This window comes from Crinia signifera, chromosome 1 (assembly GCF_055691185.1).
Source record: "Crinia signifera chromosome 1, ASM5569118v1, whole genome shotgun sequence".
Classification (NCBI taxonomy): Eukaryota; Metazoa; Chordata; class Amphibia; order Anura; family Myobatrachidae; genus Crinia; species Crinia signifera.
The window spans coordinates 244,995,625-245,013,705 of NC_139217.1; the positions used below are offsets into that span (position 1 = coordinate 244,995,625).

Here is an 18,081-nt window from a genome sequence, read left to right on the forward strand (position 1 = left end):
GTACATCCTGTCTCACTTCTACCTTCTGCTCTCACACTCTCTTGTTTTTAACTCTCATTGGGGCAGATGTATTAAGCTTTAACAAGAGATAAATGCAAGGGTGATAAGGAGAGATAAACGTCCAGCCAATCAGCTCCTTACTGACTTTTTTCAAACACAGCCTGTAACATGACAGTTAGCAGGTGATTGGCTGGACATTTATCTCTCCTTATCACTGTTGGATTTATCTCTTGTTAAAGCTTAATACATCTGCCACATAGTCTCCCTCAACTGTCTTAGGTCTCCTTTTATTGTATCACCAATTTCTCTCCACAGCGATTCCATGCTGACAAGTGTGTGTCCAGACTGGCGCATGATATTAGGAGCTTGAAGAAGACATCGTGAGACACCATCATTTGCTGACCAGCTGGAACCCCTCTCTGTTTAGGCATGACACAATACCACCTGCTGCTGCACACTCCTTTTAAAATTACCTTCTTGTTTTATATGGGATTTCACCACATAACTCCTGGCATCCATCCATCTGATATCTCCTTATCACAGATGTGCCGTCTCGCTAATAGAATTTCCCCATGATTTAATGTTCCACTCTCCTATAGATTGTAAGCTTGCGAGCAGGGCATTTCTACCTATATTACTGTTTGTCCCAGTTTTGGTTTATCTGTGTGTCCAACTGTAAAGTGCAAAAAACTTGGCTGCGCTATATAACAAACTGTTAATAAATAAAAAATATGTCTAAGGCAGTGGTTCCCAAACTTTTTTGAATCACGGCATCCTAGAGCAGCGGTTCTCAAACTGTGGGTCCCGACCCCCTCAGCATGGGTTCACAACTCCATGTTGATGACAAACGGATTAATGTGTCTGTGGAGGGGGGGGGGGGGGTCATGGGATAACTAACTCTCTGCTTCACTCTTCCTTCCCCCTTTTGCACCCCCCCCCCCTGCTTCACTCTTCCTTCCCCCTTTTGCACCCCCCCCCCCCCATTACCCACTGCCTCCCTGTCACAATAGCAGCCACCTCACTTCACTGACCACGAATGTGGCGGCCATTCTGTGGTAACTTGCTCGGGTCCTATAATAACTTTTATTGTCTGATGGGGTCCCCAAGCAAAATAGTTTGAGAACCCCTGCCCTAGAGCATCAAAATATTTTCAAGGCACCCCTATGCCAAAAGCTTCTTATCGAGAAATTCAGAAAAAAAATATTAAATTGTGCATTGTGTTTATATGTCACAGTTATGTGATGAGGGACAGGATTTGCTTCTGTTTGTCCACATATGTTATGAGTGGCAGCCACAAGCACTGGTTTTTGCCTGGTACATTGACCATTAATAATATGAATTGATCTTGGTCCACCAACCCAAGGCACCCCTGCAAGTGTCCTGAGACACCCCAGGGTGTCTAGGCACACCGTTTGGGAACCACTGGTCTAAGGCATTCCGCATATTCCCGCTGTCCAACTAAGAGAAAAAACTGTTCTGGGAGAATCTGCTGTACTGTATGGTGGGTCATTTTTAAATGTTATTAGTGGAAAGTAACTTTATAAGGGCTAACAGGTGCAGGAAAATAATCTTTAGATATTCTTATCCATGTGACATTACTGGACCATATAGTTGCTACAGATTTGTCAGCTACACATTCATGTTGTGGATGGGATGAAGTCATTTTGTTCACAGAGGACAAGACAATGCTGACGTCGGTATGCTGACATACAGTTGTTCTAATGTTGGGTAAATTATGAACGGTCTCAGCAGTATCATTAAAATGCATATCGTTATAACTATGATGGCATACTGATGTCGACATTGTTGTGTCTGCATATAGTTTGCTGACATATTCACTGTCAACAATCTGCATGTATTTTTTTGTGACTATGAAATCCAACACCTAAAGGTTGTTCACTGGATTGAGATCTGATGACTGTGGATGTCATTTAAGTACACCAAACTCATTGTCCTGTTCCTGGAACCAGCTAGAGATGATGAAAGAAATGTAATGAAATGCGATTTGGTGGCACATTCTTACTTGCAAAATAAATTCTAACCAGCCGATTTAATATCCCAATGGAACAGTCTGCTGTTAAGCTTTCTAAACTAGTAAAAGAGGCTTTGCATATGGATCCGAGGAGGTAAAACCAAATCTGGGGGCAATGTGTGCTTCACTTATGAACAAAATGATGCATACATTTAAAGGTATGCAACACATGGAAAAGGTCAACAGGCATTTGGTCAACATGGTCAAAAGATCGACAGAGAAAAATGTTGAAAAGTCGACATGAGTTTTTTATTATTTTTTTTGTTTTAACCGACTTGTTCATAATTTGCCTTCCCAGTGGGTTATAGTATGAGAATATAATAGTGTGTGCAGCAAGGCACTATATACCTAACGATCCACACCCAAATTATTTTTGTACTTTTTTATCAGATTTTGCACAAGTGTTTTTTTTTTTCTTTTTCTTATTAGCGTAGTGAGCCAGAGTGACTGCTGGGCTGTACAGTGGGTACATGCGTGGCGGTTAGTCCAAACAGTAGGCAACTCAAGCAGGTCTAAGTGTTTATTAACCAGGTAGATTACAGGTGGCTTTAGACAAGGGATTAAACAAGTGATGTGTATGTGAAGTGCATAGACCCTTGTGTTTTGTAGTACAAGGGGTGGTGGTATAGGGAAACAGGGAGATCTGTAAGGTGTGTGTGTGTGGGTGGGGGGGGGGTAGGACCGGTGAACTCCAAATGGGCTCATTTGTAGTGATGAATCCAGTAAAAACATTTCTGGGGCTGGACCAAACTCTCTATATTGTACAGTTTATTTGGTATATAACTTGGTTGTTCTTTGTTCACTAGGATGCATGCATTACTCTCTCTCTCTCTCTCTCTCTCTCTCTCTCTCTCTCTCTCTCTTTCTCTCTCTCTTTCTCTCTCTCTTTCTCTCTCTCTTCTTGGATGTTCTCTGTAATGTGTGTTGGTTTCTTGAATGCTCTTTATTGAGATACATTGAATGCAGAGACACATGGTCGGGGAGGGGGGGTTTGTACTGTGATAATGTTTTTTTCTGTGGGGAAAAGTCATCCTTGCAATCCAATCCCCCCCTTTCCCATAGCTGTATTCAATGTTCCGGCCAAATCCTTGACGTTCTCTTCTTAAAAGGCGGGGTTTGCTGCAAATTCAGTGAGCCTCACCATTTTGATGGCCGTACTCGCTGTTTCCATCTCATTGAAAAGAACCAGCGAGGTGGAAACAGCGAGTGAATGCTCGTTGTCAGAGCATTGAATACACCCCATTCTGTGACTGTGCAACTAGGATGCTTTCTACATTTTAAAACGGTCACCCTGTATTGTATGGTGGTATCTGGAATGATTAGGTCACATGGTAAGTAATGCAGTTCTTCATACAGTACAATATTGAATGCAGAAACATCTGGACTGTTACAGTCTAAATGGTCGTCATGCACCGGGTTGACCTAGACAAAAAGTCAACATGTAAATGGTTGACGCATGAAAAGGTTGTCATGTGTTTTTTTTGTGTCAATTTGTACACTTTATCAGATGGACCCCAAATTAGTGTCCTGCTTCGCTCCCCATGTGCATGGTAAAAAATGAGAAACTACAGAAAAAGAAAAATAGCAACCTTTTCATGTGTAAACCTTTTATCTATGTTGACTATTTGTTGGTAATCGTTTGACTGTCTACCTTGAGACCCTGTCAACCTATAAACTCATACAGTACATCCCAACATTTGAAGAATTTAAATCTGGACTTGCTGCGGGGAAGGTATAGCCTCCCGAAAAGGGTGCAGAGCTACTGGATGGATGGGCGTGGCTTCCGCAGAGGGGCATGGCTTATCACCATGACCCCCATTTTTTTTAATTTTTGGGGGCGTAGCCCAGATATCCCCTAGCAGCTGGGCAGCCCCCATCTTTCTCCCTGCACTGAAAAGATACCGTAAGCAGGAGCACCGCTGCTCTGATTTACGTCCCCCGCCAGCAGAACATCGCCACCCATGGGAGGGATAGTGGGACTGTCCCTCTAATCTGGACCGTTGGGAGGTATGCAACTGGATACCCATATAGACACCTACTGTATTCAAACTGTGCCGTGTTGTTGCTACGCCATATTAACGCTTGTATCAGCACCAAAACTCGCACCCTTCACAGACTTTGCACAAGTGTTTAGATCCCTATGGGGCACTTTTGTGCATTTCTGTGCTACTGTAAAGTGCGCCCTCGTCTGCAATGACCTGTACCACAAGATCATCAAGGACAATAGTTTTGACCCCATATTTATCATTTTAGGTCGACATTTAGAAATAAATTACTGTTTTATAAGTTACAGTAGTTTATTTGTACCATTATACCTAGCCTCCTATCCACCAATGTACTGTATATACTGTATGTGTTGCCTTGGATATATTGGTTCTCATATTTCAGAATGTACAGTAACCTATTGTTCTAGGTTTGTTATTGAGGTGTCCTTTTATTTTATACTACTGTATATTGTATAACCGTTTCTAACACTAAATATAATAATAATAATAATGGCTCTGCAGAAAAAAAATATTCCTATGCTATTACTGGTGCCTGTACTTGTGTTTCCCCCCTATATCCCTATAGATTGTAAGCTTGCAGCAGGGCTCTCCTACCTCCAAGCCTGTCTGTTGTTACCCAGTTTGTTTTATCACTGTCTACCATTGTAAAGTGCAACGGAATCTGCTGCGCTATATAAGAAACTGTAAATAAATAAACATATTAAATATAAAAATTACTCAAAAGAAGCAATAAAGATCAAAACAAACTGTAATTCAGCTTATGTGACATTTATAAAATGAAACCCTGCTTTCCAGTAGCAGAATGTTTTCCCTGAAAGCAGGAATATTATTTTGCATAGTGCAGTGATGATTTACCCATTACAAATGCAGCATGCACGTGCTTACTGTCAGGTGACGGAAATTCTAAATTGTCTTCCTTTATGTGTTGTATGTGACCTCTTTAGGCAGTTCACCTGGATAGGGAAGTAGGACTGTCACATACTTTACCATCACAGCAAGTTGTGTTGTCTGTTATACATCCTCTGTTGTAATATAGAAATTCCTGTTATTTAACAATACTTAGTCAGACTAAATTACATGAAGAAACCTGTACAAATATTTTCCGTCAGATTTTACAGGTTTATTTGTTTGCGCCACAATCTAATTTTTTTTTTTTTAAAACCCTGATCGGACCTAATTCCACTTATGTCAGTGTAACCACCATCAATCTCCAAGCAGTGTAGCAACTTTAGAAGGTGTACCGTGATGTATATCTACTTACTGCACCAGAGTTAAGCACATTTTACACTATTATTGTAGATTTTGTAACTAATTAACAAAACGCTAAATTTTGGATTACCTTGGTATCCTGTGGGGGTTTTTTTTGGTCTGTTTTTTTTTTTTTTTGTAAATACATGTGGGGTTTAAAAAAAAAAAGAAAAATACCATGACAATGACCAGTATTCAATGCTCCCGATTCACCATTTCGTTTCGGCGATTTGGGCTGTTTTCACGCCTTGCAGTGAATCTTTTTCACTGAAAATGTGATTCACCCTATTCAATGTTCACTGTTCGCCGAAAGCGAGCCCCTGTGGCATTAAATAGGGTGACAGGGAGGGCTGGCAGCGAATGCTGCAGTCCTCCTGAACCCTGCGAATGTGCAGCGACTCCTAAACAGGATTCGCTGCACGGAGAAAAAAAACATTGAATACTTCCCAATGATGGGTAAAAAAAATATACTTACCGGTTCTCTGCAGCTTCCAGTCATCTCTCCATCTTTTCTGGGGAGGGGACTGCTGGGAGATGTAGTTATCCTTGCTGCTGCCGCCATCAGACGATGAAGAAAACATTTTCCTCAGAAGGTGAATAATTACTGACTAATTCTGAAAATTGGAAACTTAAAATTGCTTTATTAGTCCTGGGGAGGACCATGTTGACCCGTTTCATGTGTCCTATTGACTGTGGACGTAATGATGGTGGCACTTCTCAGCAGAGTTGCACAGCAATGTGTGGTTTCCCCACCAGTCTATTCTGTGGCAATCAAATGGAAGTAATTTATCTTTGTTATCTTTAAAGTGGACTTCACAACTAATATATCCAGTAGAAATGACAGTTTAATGTTATGGTATCTTTTGCAAAATAAAAAATTACTGAGCTGCTCCTGGCCATACGACCTTCCTTGGTTTCTACAATGTCTAGAACAGGCATTCCCAATCATGGTCCTCAAGATACAAGAATTTTCACACCAGCCAAAATTCCCGGATTGGCCTCAGGAACAACTCGCAAGTAGCACTGGTGTAAAAGGTTCCCGGACCAAATTCCCAGGAAAATGTGCCGAGATTTCAACCCTGAGTTGCTGGCTGGTGTGAAAGTTACAGACCCAGGTGGCGGACAGCTGGTGGCAGGGTCCAGGCAGCAGCGGCTTGAAGCTTGAACCGCTATTTGCCAACCAGCGGGGCGGGAGGCTCTGCTAAATTTGAAAACATATTGAAAAGACTGGCTGGACGCTCTTAGCCAATCATTGTCCAGCCAGTCTTTTCAAAATGTTTTCAAATTCAGCAGCGCTTCCTGCCGCTGGTAAATAGCCTCTGCTGCCCAGACCTGCAGCTGTACATAGCGCTGTCTATTACCCTCTACCCCCTCACAAAATACAAACCTTCAGCTGCCGCTGTCCGGACCTGCTGCTGCACATAGCGCTGTCTACCTTTAACCTATTGACTTTTTGATACATCAGCTCCACTTGCTGTGCGATATGGTTTTGTACATTAAAGATGGAGTTTACTTTTGCAAACCAACCAAATCACCCCCTTTAATCTTGGGCTTGACATTGTATCTGTTTATGTATGTGGTACTCCATTGTCTCAGGACTCAGCACTGCTCTGATCGCAGGGCTGCGAATTTGCAGCTGTGGTGATTATTGGAGAACTGTGAATGCAAGAGCCCTAAGTGCGGCCCCACAGTGACTGCCTGTGATCGCAGGCCATATGTTGGCTGATTTGTAGGCAGTACCCCAGTGCTTCTGGGAGTGCCACACAAAAATGCAGGCAGGTCCGCCCATTGGAGCATCCCTGATCTGCCCACAGCCATCAAAGTGCCAAGTATGCCCTCCTAGTACACAGGAGGTTTCTGTCCTACCTAAGCTCACCTTAGGACAGTTGCAGGTGGGGAGTTTGCCTTATGACACAGGTGTCATAAGGCAAAATCAGTGAGCACAGAAACCTCCTGTGGCTTCTGTTCCAGGGCTCTAATTCAGTGTGCTCTGCCTGCAATGTCTGTAGGTAGTAAAATGGAAGTATATAGCATGTATACAGAGTTAGTAGGGATGGATACAGGGGGTGAGGGTGAAGGGGGAGTGATCAGGACTGGGAAGGGCGAGGAGTTAGGACTGGAGGAGGGAGAGTTAGGATTAAAAAGAGAACTACAGACAGGGGGGGGGGGTGGATGGCGGCTCATGGGGTCAGTGTCGTGGAGCAGTGACCTGGCAGAGGCAGGAGGAATGCTGGCGGCTGTTCCCCAGCTGCTATGACTGCTGCAAAGCTGCTCCTCCCTCCCTCCCTCTCGTTCTTTCTCCCTTCCTTCCTTCCTTCCTTCCTTCCTTTCTCTCTCTTTTTTTCTCCTCTATAATAGGTCGGGGGAGGGCAAAATATTTGGTGCCTGGGGGTGGTTAGACACTTAAATCCAGCCCTGCTTATGCCCTTACCCCAGTCCAGTTACTAGGGATATTCATGCATGAGCAAAGGTCCCTTAATTATTACCTCAATCAGGGCCATATGTACTAAGTGATACAATGGAGAGTGATAAAGCACATGCCAATCAGACCCTAACTGCCATGTTATAGACTGTTTGAAAAATAAGATTTGATTGGTGGTTTATCACTCTATTTTATAATTAATTTAAGGATTAGTTAATCTGTCCCTGGATTCACCAACCTTTGCTGAAGTAGGGTTAACGCCAAATGCCTGGACTGTCAATGGGCCACGATGACCGGTTTTGTGAAACACTTTGGAATTCATGGGATCAAAATTGGAACACTTTGGAGGTACGCAGGTGTTGGGATTATTTGCATCTGCAGGCCATAGACAATACTAAGGCTGCAGAGCAGAGGAAGAGCAGAAATGGTGGAGGCAGGGCCTGATTAAAGGCTCCTGGTGACCATGGCTAGTACACATGTAATGCTGCTAAACACAGGTGTATGGGCGCTCAGGGACTCTCCATTCATACTGCCCATGTACATGTAACAAAGGTTATACAACTGATATGTAGGATCTAATGCTTGTGGCATGTGAAGGAGACTTTGGCTTTAGGCTGCCCAGCTGGCGCTGTAGAACAATGTACATAAAGTAATGGTTCCTTCCAGTGCTCGAATTTGGCCGGTATACACTAATATCTAGCCCTGGCTAGTGTATGGCGTAAAGGAGGGACGTCGGCATGAGCAGCAGGTGTGTAGAGGACAAGCAGTGTGAAGCATGGCTTCCTACAGCACATACCCCGGGCGGCCTGCAGAGCAAAGGAGAGCGGGCAGCATGAGCAACAGGGAAGGGTGAGTGACTGCAACTGCTGGAGGTCCGCCCGGTCCCTGCAGAGAGTCGCCAGCTCTATAAAGAGGGGGGGGGGGGAGACACTGGTATGGAGGCCAGGCCCCACGAGGACAGAGCCGGGAACAGGAGAGCGACAGTGCGATATCCGCAGCAGGAGGTGGCCCTCCAGAGTGTCACGCCGGACGGCCGTGGCATCGGAGACACCCAGCAAGAGCCAGTCACCGAGCAGGTATACAGCTCCTCACACTGTGCCCCCATAAGACCCAGGCAGAGTGCAGCAAACACCACTGTCTCATACAGTGGTGGCCACGAGACATCCAATCTGTGTCCTCCTCCCAACACTACAAGCTACCTCCAGGGACAACATAACCTGCCTCATTAACAACAGCCGAGAGGTGAAGGCACCGCCTTATGTGGGGAGCCTGCTAGACTTACTATAATCAGTTATACGCCACAACCAGGGAGCCAGCTTGTTTATAGGGAATCATACATAATGTGTATAAGGGGTTAATGGTGTGGTACACTGCACTTAGACACACCCTCTTCCAAGTGACCACACCCCCTTTTCAGGAACGCGCCTTCACCGCGTGCATAACTACTTCCTTTATTTCCCTATACCCCCACTTTAAAATTTCCACTTCGAGCACTGGTTCCATTAGTAAGTTACATTGGCACATCAATTTGGCAGTCACCTTAAGAACTTTACCTCCCACAGTACATCTGGACATGTGATAGCTAACAAGCATGGAATAAATCAGGTCTTCATTTTATTCCTCAAAAGGAAGATACATGAAATAAATAATAATTTTCCCTAAAAGTTATTCCTGGGCGCTATCCACGTATTTATTATTTATTTATTTAGTTTCCTATATAGCGCTTTACAAATGTTGACAACACTGAAAGAACAAACTGGGTAAAACAGATAGAGCCGCTGCTTAGCTGAGTATATTCCGTTCCCACAAAAACAATACCAGATAAAAAAGGATAGTAAGCAGCGCTCAAAAGAATTTGTAAAACCAAACTTTTAATAAGATCATATTAAATAGCCAGTTTTACAAATTCACTTGTGAAAATTATTTGGAGAGCTTCTTACTCTCCTCTTTTATCTTCGTTTTATTCCTCGACTGTCCTCTGTAAGGTGTGACACATCCCCCCCTTCATCCTGGCACCCTAGGCTGGAACATGATCAGCCTATTGGTTAGTCAGGCACTGGGTGGAGGCATGCTTGTGAGGACCATGGCATGACATTTATGTAAAGATTGTGAAAATCATTCCTATTTCACATACTGTATATATTAAAAATTTTGGTATGCAGCTTATTGTTCCACTGTTTTTGTAGGTGGATAAATTCTAAATTCATGTGCACATGTTGTACCCCCTAATCTCTACTCCCATATATATATATGCATTTCCCCCTTTTCCCTCTAGGATATATTTACTAACGCTTCTAAAAGTGAAACATAGGGATGTTGCCCAGAGCAACCAATCAGATTCTGTCTGTCAACTTTTTATGTGTGCCATCCTTCCTATCAGTGGCATTACTGGAGCCTAATGTGATCATCGTTTTTATTCGAGAACCCTAAAGGGCTTCACTATCATGCAGTTTGTGGCCTCCAGTTTGTGCCTGGGCTTTCTAAAACAGGGGTGTGGTATAGAGTTCCGACAGTCGGGATCCCGAAAGTCATTAGCACGATGTCGGGATCCCGACTGGCCAGACTCAGACAGCCTGGCTACGCTCGCCACCTATTCTATTCTTCCTCTATGGGGGTCAGTGTTTTAACAGTCGGGATCCTGACGTCGGGTAAATGACTGTCAGGATTCCCGACTGTCGGGACCCCGTCCGGCACCCCTAAAACAGAGCTTGCATACACTGGAGTAGCAACAGGTTAGCCCACAAATCCCTATTGTAGCTGTGTCCGCTGGACACACAGCAAGACAAGACTCCAGCATGAAGGAACACCAGCCACATTCAATTACCCTGCAGCTAATTGTACATACTATTTTGGGAATCGCAGAATAGAGGCACTAAACGTAGGAGAAGAGGAGTCCAGCTACAGTATAGACATGTTTTTTTTGTTTTGTTTTTACTGAGGCAGACCCACACAACAAGATTATACTGTACCCACTTTAATACTTCTCCACCACTGTGTCTCATTTAGTTACATATTCTTAAAAATATAAAATGTGTGGAATTTCACCAGAATACACCTTCAAATAAATAACTATCTGGATGTATGTACAGGGGGGGAGAGGGTACATTTTTTTAGTCACAAAGAATAGAAACCTACAGTTCTGCTGAAATAATGTTTAGAATTGTCTTTATATAGCACTCTTTCTCCAAATACTGTAGCAATACAAAGGGTGTCGCCACCATTTTAGGTAATCAGTTCCAGTTTGGGAATGAGAGGCAGTGAGTGGGTGGACGGCCATCAGTACCAGACCAACTTCCTCTGCACCTGCCAACAGCAACTGACCGCAGTTTCCACCTGCACCTTTTGCCTGCACCTCCAGTCAGCCATTGGCCCCTGCAGCTACCTAATCACCTGCAGCAGGTACACCATCACTTATAGTGGATAACTAGGAAGGCACTTGGTGATTGGGGAGGCAGCAGCCTGGGTATCAGTGTGCTCCATATCACCCATTCTCTCCCTGTGACCCCTGCCTACCCAGTCACCCTTCTCTCTCTCTGTCACCCTCTTTCTGTACCTGTTACCAATGCTTCCAAGTCACCCATTATCTTTGGGTCACCCACTACCTCTTTAACCAACTGCCTCTCCAGTCACCCACTGTCTCTCCCTGTCTCCCAATATCTCTTCATATCACCCCTGTCTCTCTCTCTCTTTCACCCACTCTGTCATCTGCATCCCCAGTCACCCACCTATCTCCGTCTCTGTCTTTTTCTGTCAACCTGCCTCTCTGTCACACACTGCCTCCCCAGTCACGCTGTTTGTATCCCGCTGCCCTACCTATCAACCACTGTCTCTATCTTTTGCCCACTGCCTTCATGTAACCCTCTGTCTCTACCTGTTACCCCAACCTCCATGTCACTTGCAGCCTCCCCAGTTACCCAATATCACCCTGTCACCCCTGCCCTCCATTCACCCACTATCTCCATATTGACCATTGTCTTCATGTCAAACACGTCCTCAATGTCACTCACTATCTTCCAGTGACCCCTGCCTCTCTTGTCCACCACTGCCTACCCATTTACCCACTGCCTACTTTAGTCACCACTATCTCCCTGTCACCCCTGCTTCTCCAGTCACACACATATCTCCCTGTCACCCTCTGCCTTTCTCTATCACTGCTTCCTCTCTCATCCACTGCCTCCCCAGTCACCCACTATCTACCTGTCACCCACTGCCTTTCCAGTTACCCCTGACCCTCACCAGCTATCTCCCTGTCACCCATGACTCTCTTTTGCCCTCTGTCTCTCGAGTTACCCCTACCTCCATGTAACTCACTCCCTCCTCAGTTACCCACTATCTCCATTTCATACACTGCCTCTGTGTCACCCCTGCCTCCCCAGCCACCTACTGAATCTACCATCACCCACTCCCTCTCACTGTGTCACACTGCTTTTCCCCATCAGCCTTTCCTGTCACTCACTGCCTCTTCCTATATCCCCATGTCACCTCTCTCATCACCTAGTGCCTCTCAGTCTTCCTCTACATCAGCCACTGCCTCTAGCATCACCCCACTTCATCTCCCAGTAACCCATTCCCCGGTGTCACCCACTGCTTCCCCCTGCTACCCATTTCCTGGAATCATCCACGGTCTCTCACTGTCACCCTCTGCCTCTCCATCTTCCAATATCTCTCCACCTCACACATTGCTTGACACGTTGGCTTTCGCTTGAGTCTTTATCACCCTATCACCCTCTCCTGTTACCCTCTGCCTCTCCAAGGCATCACCCATTCTTATTTTGTAAGCCATGCCCAAATGGGATACGGTCATTTGGTCTACAGCATGATGGTCGACAAGCATTGGGTCAACATGGGTCAATGTCGACATGGGTCTAGGTCGACACGGGTTTAGGTTGATACAAGCATTAGGTCGTCAGTGTCTAGGTCGACATGGGGTTTTTCACTGCTTTTTGAGCCGACATGTTCCGACAGGTGGCATTTCATTCCCTACCATCCACTAGAGCTTGGCGGGAGAATGAAATAGTATGCTGAGCGCAGCGAGGCACAGTGCCCGAAGCATTGCGAGTGAAGCAACATGGACTGCGTCCATGTCGACTGTGTCGACATTCGGGTCAAACAACAGTGAAAAACCCCATGGCGACCTTTTGACTGTCGACCTAGACACTGTTGACCTAATGCTTGTGTTGACCTAATGATCTGTGGACCTAAACCCATGTCGACCTATCCCCATGTTCTCCTTGTCCCATGTCAACCTAAATCCATGTCGACCTTTCCCCTGTTGACCTAGTGGTTTCGACCTAATGCTTGTCGACCAACATGCTGTTGACCAAATTATCCAACCCGCCCAAATCCCTAAAGCAGGAGTGCCTTTGGCTTGCGCAAACATAATCCCCCCCCCCCCCTTGTAAATTTTGTTTTGGATCCGCCCCTGAACACATGCTGGCATACCTGTTCAGCATGATAGAGACCAGCAGCGGTTGCTTCTCTCCCCCACCACATCTGCTGTATTGTCAGCTGAGCCCCGGAAACCTGTATACGAGTACCCAAGTTCCAGAAACCCAACAGCTCTTGTGTAAGTAACGGGCCCTGTGTCTGACGTTTTGGCAGACTTAACTAGTTGATGCATTAAAAAGCAAACTATCAAATCTAGCAAGGGGTGGGAACACTGTGGTTACTTTATGATATAGTCATTATCAGCCACCAATAACAAAGCAACTATTGGTGTTACTGGTAATGTTGTGCAGCTATTGATAGTATAGGGTACTAGTATTGATGGAGTAAAGACATGAAGTATGAATTCGTTATTGTTGAAATGGCAGTAGCTGGCAACTACAGTATATAACTATTATAAAATATACTTAACACCAAGTACACAAATATTTGTAAATTTCTAAGTTAGTGTAACCCAATATTGATGACTCTAGTTGATAATATACAGTACAGTATATAGATATTTATTGATTAGATAAATTCAATACATATTAAGAAAACCTATTGTCTATAAAAGCAGGTTTCATTTACAGAGTGTATATATATATATATATATATATATATATATATATAGCAATATTTGTATAAGCAGTGTGCAATTAAATGAAAAAGAATGTCGTTTTCAGCGAAAGGTGCATATTACAGAGTTGTTTTTCTTGTTCTGCATGTACTGACCATCTCACTGTTTGTTTCAGACTATTTACATATTGGAGGAGGAGACAGCAGGGAAACAGGCTGTGACTCAGGTTGCTGGCTGGGTTTGTGTATAAAGTAACCGTACTGTACAGTGAGAAGACCGATCACCTTACTGTACTAATGGCATCTGCAGACGACATAAAGAGCTCTGGGTTTCAAATGCAGTACGTCTTCATAGGGATTATTGCAATTGTCTCAACTATTTTGCTTGCTGCGTCCATTGTGCTACTTTCAATTGGCTATATGAATCCTTTTGGTACTCTTGGACTTGGAATTTTGGGAGGAGGATGTATCCTATATTTTTCCATGCTCCTTTTTTTGTGCATAAGCAGTATATGGGTGAAAAACAAATACTACTCAGACAAAACTGACTTTGGAGAAAAACAAGGGGGAACATACAATGAGGACATTTCTCTCTTGAAACCAGCTGTGAATACAAACTTGCCTGCAAATCTTGAGGTTGGACCCATTGACATTCCAGTGGATGATAATGATCCAGTCCGTTTATATTCAGTCTCCACTGTTTCTTCTTCCGCATCTCCTGTCCCTGAGAAAATCACGTCCTATAACTGGCATGGAGATGACGTCGCAGGAGATGCTCTGGGGTCTGATGTCTTCACAGATTCATTTACTTCCATGGAGCACCGTTACATAAAGTCACAGGGAAAACCAGAACTAAACCGAGGATCTCCTGAACCAATCAGTTGGGAATCTACTGGATGGAACAAAGTAGACATGGAGCAGAGGCACGCTGAAGAATCAGCTAACCATCACAACAGTGGAAAACCTATTCTGGATATTCCCCGTCAGCGTAGTCCTTTGGTGATGGACACAGCAGAGGGTATAACCCCTGCACGTTTGTATTTTTTCCCACATGGAAATGGTGACAAGCAGTTGGTGAAAAGCTACAATAATGCACAAATTAAAACCGCAAAGGGAAATAATGCCAGCACAAATGCACAATTATGTGGTGGGAAAATCCTGCCAGGTGTGCCAACCTCTGTGACACCATCAAAACATCACCATCACTTAGCCGACAGGTCAAAGCAACCAGAAGAAAGGCAAGGAACAAATCCTGTTCAAATGTTAAGGAACAGTGGCCAGGAGGTGGAACCAGCATTAGAAAACAGAAGTGTACACTTTGGTGAACGAAATATCCAGACATCAAATGGTCAAAGGGATCTCACTGCCAAAGGTGACTCTAACATTCAGTCTGCAACAAGAGGTACTCCGCAGTTGTCCCAGACCATTACCAGTAAAGGTTTATACACCGTGCCATCGACTACTACTGAAAGTGACAAAAAACACAAATATTCTGAAGCGTCCGATAAGCTCAGTCATGACAGAACAACAATGGCTCTGCAATACCTCTTACCAAAAAGTCAGTTTCACCACTCAGCAAATACACCAACATCCATACAGATGACTGCATTAAATGATAATCAAGCCATGAAAAAGCAAGCCAAGTTGGGAACTAAAATGGGCCACTAAGGCCTGTCCTTTGCAAATGATATCATTTTTTGGTTTACAAAGGCCTGATTTGATAAGTAAATGAATGTTTTCTGATAACTTTGCACTGATATGGTGAAACATTTCAACATGTCATAGAAAAGACCATTCATTTTCATTGCAATGTAGCTTTGGGAAGCAGCTACAGTATTTTGACTTTTGCCATGCAACATAAACGGAATAGCAGCATTACACACTAATGTTTTGTGTGGTTTTTTTGTGAAGATTATGTGCTTCTTGTTTTTGGCAGGTAAATGTATATTCTACTCCAAAGAATGTGTGCTATGTCATGTAGCAAGCGCTTACTTGCTATGTTGGGACCACTAAAACTTAGTCTTCTGTGATAAAGCGCGCCATAACACTGAGAAATATATTTACATGTAAATGTTTTAGGAGCCCATAAGAGTTTTAGATAAAATATTTATTTTGCCACCAATCAACATATCAGTATCCTTATTACCACTGGGTACATTCTAGCACTGCCAGATAACAAAATGCTTACTTGTAATGAGGTTAGTAATTAGCTTACATCAAAGGAAGTCTGCTTTAACTGTTTTCATAGTATGAGATATTTGACGTTTTCATTTGTTAATGTTGTCCTTTAACCTGTTTTTCTGCTTAGTGTATAGAAAAGACAAGTAGAGAAGACAGTTATGACTAATAACTTTCTCCCGTGTCATCAGCTGCTGACCACATCAGACCAATCCAATTCTCCAAGTGAACATTATGCACCCCCCCCCCCCCCACACACACACACACACACACACACAATTCGATTAGGAGAGAAGGGTCTGAGCTGCTCTTGCAATTGCCATATGAATGCTGGAAATAACAGCAGAACTTGCCTACTCATGGCTTGATCTCACACCTGTACTCACTAATTTATGTTGGCAGCACAATTGGGGGGAGGGTGGGGGTAGCTAAATCCCTATATGACTATTTCATAGCGCAAAAGAGTGAAGCTAAATTATCAAACCAAAACAATGCAACATTTAATATGGCAGAGTTTTTCATTTCAGCTCCATTTGTTGCTGCGCATACAGTACTTGCGCAAATCTGTGGTTTCTGGCTAATCTTCTCTATATTTGTGTTTACTTGAGCAGCCACTGTTAATATAAAAGCTATATTTTAATAGTAAATGTTTTATTAAATAAAAGGAGAATGTTGGCTCTAGGGACCAGATGAACCAAGGTTCAGAAAGTGATCAAATGCAGAGTGATAATGCACCATCCAAAAAGCTCTGATCTGCCATTTTTTTAAACCCATCCTGTAACATGGCAGTTAGGAGCTGGTTGGCTGGTGTGTTATCTCTCTTCATGTTATAACTTTTTTGAAGCTTTGTGCATCTGGCACCCTGGTAACATTAGTACCTCCTGATTCAGGACCCTATGTGCGCTTTGTGAGTGTCCGGTAAGGGAGCGAAGCCTCTAGAAATGTGTGGAGCCTCTGGAGTCACAGGGGGGGGGGGGGGGGGGGGGGAGCACTATCCAAGATGCTGGGCGGTCCCCAAGCTCTCTCTCTGCACTGAGAATGGATGCCTTGTTCATGCGCTCAGTATCTATTCACCTATTGCTTACCCGTTGTTTAACACATGTGAGCAATGTAATGTAATGTAATTTGAAACTAATAAAGTTGTATGAAGTTAGAACATGTGAGATTATTCTATGGCATAAGTCAGTGGTTTTTCATATACAGATAATGGAACTTATGTAAAGTATAGTAGAAAATAAAGATACCTCATTTGTGTTTGAATAGAGATGTTTCTGTACACTTGTGTTTTTTTTTATTCTGTATTTAGGTATTTAGAATGATGCACTATAGATTATTATTATTATTATTACTATATATATTATATTAGGTACTTATGTATTAGCGGGGCGTCCGTTTACGCTACGCTGACAACGTAGCTTTGGCTACGTTGGCAGCGTAGCCATTGCCGGGCGCCCGGCAAATATGTGACAAACATGGGGAGATTGTGCTGTGGACGGGTGGAGGTGGGGGGTTAACTTACTAGCAGGTGGGATGAAGGACGGTCGGCGGGGCGGGCGGAAGTGCTACATTCAGGCGGCGGGGCAGCAATGGCCGCCATTCAGCATAGTCACCGCTGGGGGAGCATCACTTGGTTTCCCTGCTCCCCCCAGTGGCTGTACGCTAATAGCGTACATTGCTAGCGCCGGGGAGGAGTGTATTGGCGGCCGTGATGCGGGGATCTGAGTGCCGGAGGCGACGGGGACCTCGTGGATGGTAAGTATAGTGCACACTACACACACACACACACACACAACACCCAGTAACACAATCCTATCCTCGCTATCCACGTCATACCCCCAGTGTCCACGTGGGCGTGGAGTTAATTTTAGAAAGTGTGCGCTCGCCACGCTTTGGGCTCGGTGGCTCGCTGCTCTCGCCACACTTTCTACAATTAACTCCACGCCCACTTGGACACTGGTGGAATGACGTGGATAGTGGGGATATGATCCTTTATGTATTAGCACAGCTCCAGTTACGTAACTTACGTTATTTGTATTCTCAATACACCACTACGCAGAGTACGTACTGGGCGCCCAACTAATACAGAAGTACCTTATATTATCTATATATAATATCAAGCATATATAGTAGTAATCTGTGGCAATAATCACCATCCACTCCCAAATATGCATTGTTTATACATAGCTCATTTC

General features: G+C 44.0%; 1 protein-coding gene across 1 annotated transcript; it reads left to right on the forward strand.

Annotated features, from left to right (window-relative positions):
• Window positions 1–10,962: 10,962 nt before the first annotated feature.
• On the forward strand, window positions 10,963–16,053 carry LOC146027650 (uncharacterized). Its single transcript, XM_083158275.1, has 2 exons — window positions 10,963–11,107; window positions 13,888–16,053. The coding sequence occupies exon 2, from the start codon at window positions 14,009–14,011 to the stop codon at window positions 15,377–15,379; it is 1,371 nt and encodes a 456-aa protein (XP_083014401.1). The 5' UTR covers window positions 10,963–11,107; window positions 13,888–14,008; the 3' UTR covers window positions 15,380–16,053.
• Window positions 16,054–18,081: the final 2,028 nt, after the last annotated feature.